The following is a 7,478-nucleotide window of genomic DNA, read 5'->3' as shown; positions in this document are numbered from 1 at the left end:
TGAAGTTATTCGTTCATCATTGTGAAAAGGATGAGTATGAAACTAACCTTTACTCAAATGCACAGACCATGACATAATAATTATCCATGAAATTTCATTATTCACAATAACATGATCAAAAAAATATTAATGATAAGGAATTTAAAAGAAAAAAAAAAGGAAAACAATATTTACTTTTGAACCTACATCAAACTAGCAACATACCATTTTGATCTATCACATTGAAATGCACAAATACATAAGGAGGATTAGGTTCCTTTTAGGAGAAACACCAGGTTTGAGAGTAATGCCTCGTCTTCGACTTGGCTAGTTATTGAAAAGCGACTAAATTTCAAATACTGCTCAACTTAATTTGTTGGCACAATTTATGGAAACTATAATTTTCATCGAATAGTAGATAAGCTAGGCACTTTACTTTCTTTAGGTAAATCGTACTTCAATAATATCGTTTGCCATTCTTTATTAAAAAAAAAAAGGGTATTATGTAAAAAGGGCCAGCTACATTTGTACCTCGCAAAAAAACAAAGATCAACAATTTTAGAGTAATTGTCCAGCGGAAAAAAACGGATATACTTAGCCTTCAAATTGAGTTGATGTTTTAATATTATAGATTGTATTACAACTAGCAGGTCCTTAAACTGCTCCCTGTCAATGAAGGGACTGACTCCGATAAACAGGATAGTTTAAGAACCTGTTCAGGTTCAATGTTTTAATATTATAGATCGTATTGCAACTAGTAGGACTATAGTTCGTCTCGCTGTGGGACTGTGGGGCTGCTATTTCCATAAAATACTAATACCGAGGAAGTATATTCCTCTTTTAAGGTACTCAATAAACCAGAGAAATTACTATCCAAGACAGTCTAATTCATGCCTTTGCAATCGATGTAGACAGCGAAATGCTCAGTTAGACGACATATATTATATGCGAGGACCGAGAGCCTTCGTGCCTTGGGTTTACTGGTTCACCATGGAGGCTTCTGCAGGGTTCATAAATAAGCCATGGGTGACCGGTGTGAGAGTTTGTTTAAGACCCGGTGACATCCACCTGTATTTCACTGTTTCCCCTTCTCTTCTTTTTAACTTTTTTCCCTTGGATTTCTCTGTTTCCCCTTCTTTTTTTTTAACTTTTTTCCCTTGCCTTTTCATTTCTAATTCCTATTTCCCCCATGTCTTTAAGAACAAACAAAAACTTTGGCGTAAATTAGAATTACTATCAGCATATGTCGGTGAACTCTGTCAGACACTTTCAGAATCTCTCATCTTTAAATTGGGAGTGCACTCAATAATGGACCTCAAAATGGGACCATGTTGAATAATTATTTGAATATTCACTGTTCTTGTCCCTTCTCGCAGTGGGCTGTTTCCCCCATGAATTTACCAAAGTATCCGGCCCCTTGAGAAAACAAAATGATATTTAGATAAAAACCCTCATCCCCACTTTTATTTAAGTGAACCAGAGGTGTTTTATCTGCACCCACATCTCCTCATACCCCTCTCTCTCTCTCCAGAAAAAACTGGAACTTCCTTTCTGCATTCCAACACTCTGCTCGGAGAAAACCCTTTAGACCATTTGAGGTCCTCTTCTTTTCCTTCTGGGGATTACTCTGGAACGAAGCCCGTCTCAACAGAAAGGACAGAGGAACGCTCTTTGTCGAGCTCTTCCAATTAAAACACCTGCACCTCTCTCTCTCTCCCTCCCTCGGCTGCTTCTGTTTGTCAAATCTGTTTTAAGACCCCGTCTCCTTCCTCCTTTTCCTATCTTTTCAATAACTGTGTCCCGCTTTGTTCCATTTGAGTGAGTAAAGAAGAGTTCTTGAAGATCCAGGTACGCATTTTGTCCCTTCTGAGTTAGCTCATTGGCAATTCCCCCTCTGTACTTTGCCTTGTTTTTAGCTCAAGAGTCATATATGATGGTCATTAGGACTTCTTTTTTCGGTCGAAGTTACTGGGACTTAGGTCTCATTTGGTTTAGCTTTCTTAAGAGACTCTTGGAAAAAATATTTTGCATTCAGCAAATATTTTTAAAAGTTCATTGATCAAATATCAACATCAACAATGTTGAAAACTCAACGTAGGGCTAAACCTGCTTTTTAAGCATTTGGTATTTTAAAGATGCAAGTTCACTGTTCATCTACGTCACTGTTCATCTTCTTCCCCATTCGTCTTTATCTTCTCTGCCTAGAGAGTCGGCTTCTCCGGTAGCTGCCAGTGCTGCTTGGGGGTCGCGTGTCCCTAGTGACCCCTGTCTGGGATAGCGCTACTCGCGACCCAAGCGACGCCACCTGAGATCGCGACCTTAGACCGCTAGATCTAGCCTCTACGACCTTAGATGATGGCCATCCAGCAATTGACTGGCTCCGGCTGCCGAATTTGATTTTCAGATAAAAAACAAAATAGCTAAAGCCCATTACAAATGTGAATTTTGTTAAACCGTATTTATACTAAAGTTACCTCTCAATGATATTTAAAATTAGAATTTACCAAACGACATAACATTTCAAAATATTCATTTATTTCAAAGATATTTGTATTTTCCCAATGGTATTTTAGTTAGATTAATAAAATAAATAAATAAAAGTAGTTCTTCCCGTGACATTTTAGAATTTCTAGTTCAAGTATTCTTATCACCTTCAATTAAAAAAATTTCTTGGTTTATTTTTCTTATGTTTCTTTTCTTTTGGGTTGGTGTGTTCGGGGTTTCCCCGTAGAAATGGATGCAGAACAGGGCGAAGTAACGCTTCAGGGAACGTAGACCCAGCTCTACTCATCGAGAAGCACAATAAATCAAGCAATCACGCAGAGCTTTGGGGTGCTCAGAAGTCCAACAACAAGAACCTCAACAACCAACCTATGGGTGGTCAGAACCTCCAGAACCAGCAGCTCCAGCAGGCGAAGGAGTTCCATGATTTCCTGGAGCTCCTGCTGCAGCTCCAGCAGTGCCAAGATTTCCTTCTGCAGCTCCAGCGATCGAAAGAGTACCAAGATTTCAAACTGTGGCTCCAGCAGACGAAGGAGGACCAAGATTTCATGCAGACGAAAGTGTTCCAAGATCTCAAGCTGCAGCACCAATTCAAGGACTCGGGTCCGAACCTGAACCAGAAAGGAGGAGCGAAAGTCACCCTGACTGAGGATGAGGACCAGCAGCAGCTTCAACAGCTGAACCAGCGCACGAAAGCGTTCCAAGATCATCGGGACTTTTCGGTACCAAATTGTGACTTCTTTTATTTTTTGGTCGAAGTTTTTGGGACTTAATGTGTCACAATTTGGGTGTGTGCTCTGTTTTTCTCTGTGAACTAATCTCTTTTTCCAGGCTTGGTAATGACATTTCGGAATGAAACTCCGCATAGGAAGCTTCGTTTCATTCGTTTTTTTCCTTCTGTTATTCTTTTATTGGAGTGAGAGAAATTGTTCTTTACACCTGTTTTTGTTCTCTGGGTTTGCTTGTGCATGCAGACTTGTGTTCTAAAAGTGAACATACACCGTGATGGCTGTAAGCAGAAAGTGAAGAAAATCTTGCAGAAAATTGAGGGTATTACTCCTTTTTCAGTTCCAGTCCTCTTTATTTAATATTTTTTTTTTTCGAGCCTCTCTCTCTCTCTCTCTCTCTCTCTCTCTCTGGATTTTAGTAGATTTATTAAATTTAAAAAAAAAAAAAAAAAAAAAAAAAAGAGTAGTTTCTTCCCGTGATATTTTAGAAATTCTCAGTTCAAGTATACTTATCACATTCAATTATAAAAAATTGCAGGGGTGTACACCCTCAAAATAGATGCAGAACAGGGCAAAGTGACCGTTTCAGGGAACGTAGACCCAGCTCTACTCATCAAGAAGCTCAATAAATCAGGCACACATGCAGAGCTTTGGGGTGCTCAGAAGTCCAACAACAACCTCAACAACCAGTTCAAGAACATGCAAATTGATAATGCCAAAGGTGGAAACAAGGGCCAAAAGGGCGGTGGCAGTGGAGGCGGAGGTGATGGAAACAACCAGCCTAAGGGTGGTCAGAACCTCCCGAGCCAGCAGCTGTTTCCACATCCGACCCAGCTGCAGCTCCATCAGCAGCTCCAGCAGCTCAAGCAGCTTCAGCAGATGAAATCTTCCCAAGATCATAAGCTGCCCCAATTCAAGGACCTCAAGATGCCCTTCAAGGACCCGGGTCCAAACCTGAACCAGAAAGGAGGAGTGAAATTCATTCTGCCTGAGGATGAGGAATTCACTGATGAAGAGTCTGATGACAATGATGAAGATGATGATTCTAAGGATGATGAGGAGTCTGATGAAGTCAATGATGAAGATGATGATTCTATGGATGATGAGGAGTTTGATGATGTCTATGATGATGCCCACCACCAAGCACCCAACAAGACGAAGCCAATGATGGGCAATGGCCAGATGCCCAACATGATGATGCTGAATGAGATGATGAATGGGAATCATGCCCAGCAGCTCTTGAATGCTCAAAAGGGTGGGGGAAATGTTGGAGGTAGTGCTGGTAATAATGGCAAGAAAGGTGGCGGTGGTGGAGGTGCGCTTATTCAGAACAATGATGGCAAAAATGGGAACGGTGGGAAAAAAGGCGGAGGAGGAAATAATCAAAGCCAAGGTGGCGGTGGTGGTAAAAATGGTGGCAAGAACGGGGGTAATGCCAAAAATGGTAAGAACGTCCCGAACCAGCAGCAGCTTCAGCAGCTCCAGCAGATGAAAGCGTTGCAAGATCTCAAGCTGCCCCAATTCAAGGACCTCAAGATGCCCTCCAAGGACCCGGGTCCGATCCTGAACCAGAAAGGAGGAGGGAAATTCATTCTGCCTGAGGATGAGGAATTCACTGATGAAGAGTGGGATTATGATGAAGATGATGATTTTATGGATGATGAGGATTTTGATGATTATGATGATGCCTACCACCAAGCACCCAACAAGACGAAGCCAATGATGGGCAATGGCCAGATGCCCAACATGATGATGCTAAATGAGATGATGAATAGGAATCATGCCCAGCAGCTCTTGAATGCTCAAAAGGTTGGGGGAAATGTTGGAGGTAGCGCTGGTAATTATGGCAAGAAAGGTGGCGGTGGTGGAGGTGCGCCTATCCAGAACAATGATGGAAAAAATGGGAACGGAGGGAAAAAAGGCGGAGGAGGAAATAATCAAAGCCAAGGTGGCGGTGGTGGTAAAAATGGTGGCAAGAACGGGGGTGATGCCAAAAATGGTAACCATGGCGGTAACCCTAACAACAAGAATGGCAGCAGCGGCGGTCCCAGTGGCAACATCAATGGCAACGGCGGCGAAAAGGTTGGAGGAATGGAAAATGGGTTCCTCCACATGGGTGGTGGTGCTAATGGAAGTGGTGGGCAAATGGGTGGTATGAAGATTCCAATGGGTCGTATGGGCAGCATGCCAACAGGGCAAATGAGCAATTTCCCAGCTGTCCCAGGCCTCCCAGATGCCTCGCTGGGCGGCGGTGGAAGAGTGGGCGGAGCGGATGGCTCCTTCTCTGGGGCCAGGGCGGAAGCCATGCCCGGAAATCCTTACCAGCAGCAGCAGCAGCAAGCCTCTCTGATGAATCAGCAGAGGGCTATGGGCAATGCGAGGTTCCAGCCCACGACGTACGCCTGGCCGCCGACAGCTATCAACTGCCCGCAGCCGTACCCTTACCCATACCCATACCCCCCCGCTGCCGCCCCGTACCCGTACCCGTACCCATACCCCCCTGCTGCCGCCCCGTACCCGTACCCCCCCGCTGCCGCCCCAGGAGGAGTGGGACCCCAACTTCAGTGATGAGAACCCATCAAGTTGCAATGTGCCGTGAGAGACTTTGCTGCTTATAGAAAGACTTGGTGCTGTTGAAAGGGGTTATTTTAGTTTTTCCCTAAGTGTTTGTGGTGGTGGTGGTTGTGATGGTGGTTGTCTCAGCCACAGCGGCTGAGCAACTGGTTCTAATAAAATTTTAGTGCCCTCTCTTTTCCCCTTCCCTCATATTCTCAGCCAAAAAATGTAGGGTTATTAAATTCCTGTAATAGGGTAGTCACCATAAGATAAAAAGGTAATGTATCCATTAGGGAGGGAGGTAGTCTCGAGAAATATGTATGGTGGGTGGTAATCTCGAGAAATATGTATGGAGGGTGGTGGGGTCAGTGGCGCCTCTCTTCCTCTCCTTTGCTTTTTAATCTATGAGATGTTCATATGTGTTTATATATGCTGGAGACATAAGAATCGCATCAGATCTTTTGCTCAGAATCATCTGGAAACCAAAATGAAATTGCCCTTGCACTTGCGCCTGCATCTGCACTCGACTGCCACCACTACTTCCACTCCTAAGAAAAGAACCCAAAAGAAAGAACAAAGGACTGAAGGAGGAGGAGACGAGATTGCAGATGGATGTTGGGTGGTGGGGCCCAGTTAGAAATGCGGTTTTTTTCCAAGATCACAGAAACCAAAGACACGAGGCATTATTATTGGGGACGCTGTTCACGTACGCTTTAGTGAAAGATACTGTGGCATGGTCAGAAGGGAGACGGAGAGGGAGAGAGAGAAGGCCGGGCCCCCCTCTCCCCCCGGGGGGTTGTTAGGTTTGGCTCGTGTATTTGACAAGGACAAGCTAACAGCTTTATTTTCGAGAATCTAACGGCGTGGCCACCGGACACGAATTCCGATAAGCGTCTGGTCTAATCACTGGAAAGAGCATCAGAATGTGCAAGTGTCACAGACATGGAGAAATAGAGAGAGAGAGAAACAGGGATACCTATCCAATTCCAATGCTACAGCCATATTTGAACGAGTGAATGAATATGATCACAAAGCTCAAACGGGTCGTCATGCGCTGCTGCTGCTGCTGGGTTCTGGATGTTGTCAGATGACCATCAGCGGCGGCAGCAGCATAAAGAAAAGAGAAGAAAAAAGCAGTCGTAAAACACATTGAAAATGGGGAGGAAGATTGAACGAGATAAGAGAAAGAAATCTCAAATCTCAAATCCGGTCTATCTGTCTAATCAGTTAGATAAAGAGAAATGCGTGGGTCTATCAAAAAATAAAATAAATGAAAAAGAGTGTAGGGAGAAAAAGATTTTATTTACAGAACAACTGAAAATATTTTTCATTTTATTTTTAGATTTCACCTAAATATCAAAAAATAATTGTATTTTCTAAAAGATGATTTTCTTGAAAATATTTTCTAGAAATATCACATTTTTTACAAAATAAACGGAATCTTACTCTAAATTTAATATCAATTGTGGCTTTAACACGTGTGTTTTTCAACCTTTCTTTTTTCTCATCTCCATGTCTATTCTTTTCTTTTCTTTTTCCTTAAAGCTTAATCTTTAGGTTGTTACTATCACAACATGAGGATTGGATCGAAGGAAAATATAGTAAATGAAACCGCTCGTGAACTCTATGCACCAAAATCTTGAATATTATTCACTAGACACCTTGAAGTCCCGCTTTGATTTTACGATGCTATTCGCTAATAAAGACCCACCT

General features: G+C 42.8%; 1 protein-coding gene across 2 annotated transcripts; it reads left to right on the top strand.

Moving 5' to 3' along the window:
- The first annotated feature begins 1,453 nt into the window (after nt 1-1,453).
- LOC104414883 (heavy metal-associated isoprenylated plant protein 33) lies at nt 1,454-6,195 on the top strand. 2 transcript variants are annotated; one of them, XM_010026096.3, is made up of 4 exons: nt 1,454-1,827; nt 2,711-3,203; nt 3,456-3,531; nt 3,748-6,195. In XM_010026096.3, exons 2-4 carry the CDS (start codon nt 2,853-2,855, stop codon nt 5,775-5,777), a joined length of 2,457 nt encoding a protein of 818 aa, XP_010024398.2. In that variant the 5' UTR covers nt 1,454-1,827; nt 2,711-2,852; the 3' UTR covers nt 5,778-6,195. The 2 variants fall into 2 exon arrangements, with proteins under 2 accessions (XP_010024398.2, XP_010024399.2); XM_010026097.3 differs by lacking the exon at nt 1,454-1,827 and having other exon boundaries at nt 2,706-3,203.
- The last annotated feature ends 1,283 nt before the right edge of the window (nt 6,196-7,478 follow it).

This window comes from Eucalyptus grandis, chromosome 8 (assembly GCF_016545825.1).
Source record: "Eucalyptus grandis isolate ANBG69807.140 chromosome 8, ASM1654582v1, whole genome shotgun sequence".
NCBI classification, from domain to species: Eukaryota; Viridiplantae; Streptophyta; class Magnoliopsida; order Myrtales; family Myrtaceae; genus Eucalyptus; species Eucalyptus grandis.
The sequence above is the reverse complement of the archived record's forward strand: the minus strand, read 5'-3'. Positions and strand labels throughout refer to the sequence as shown.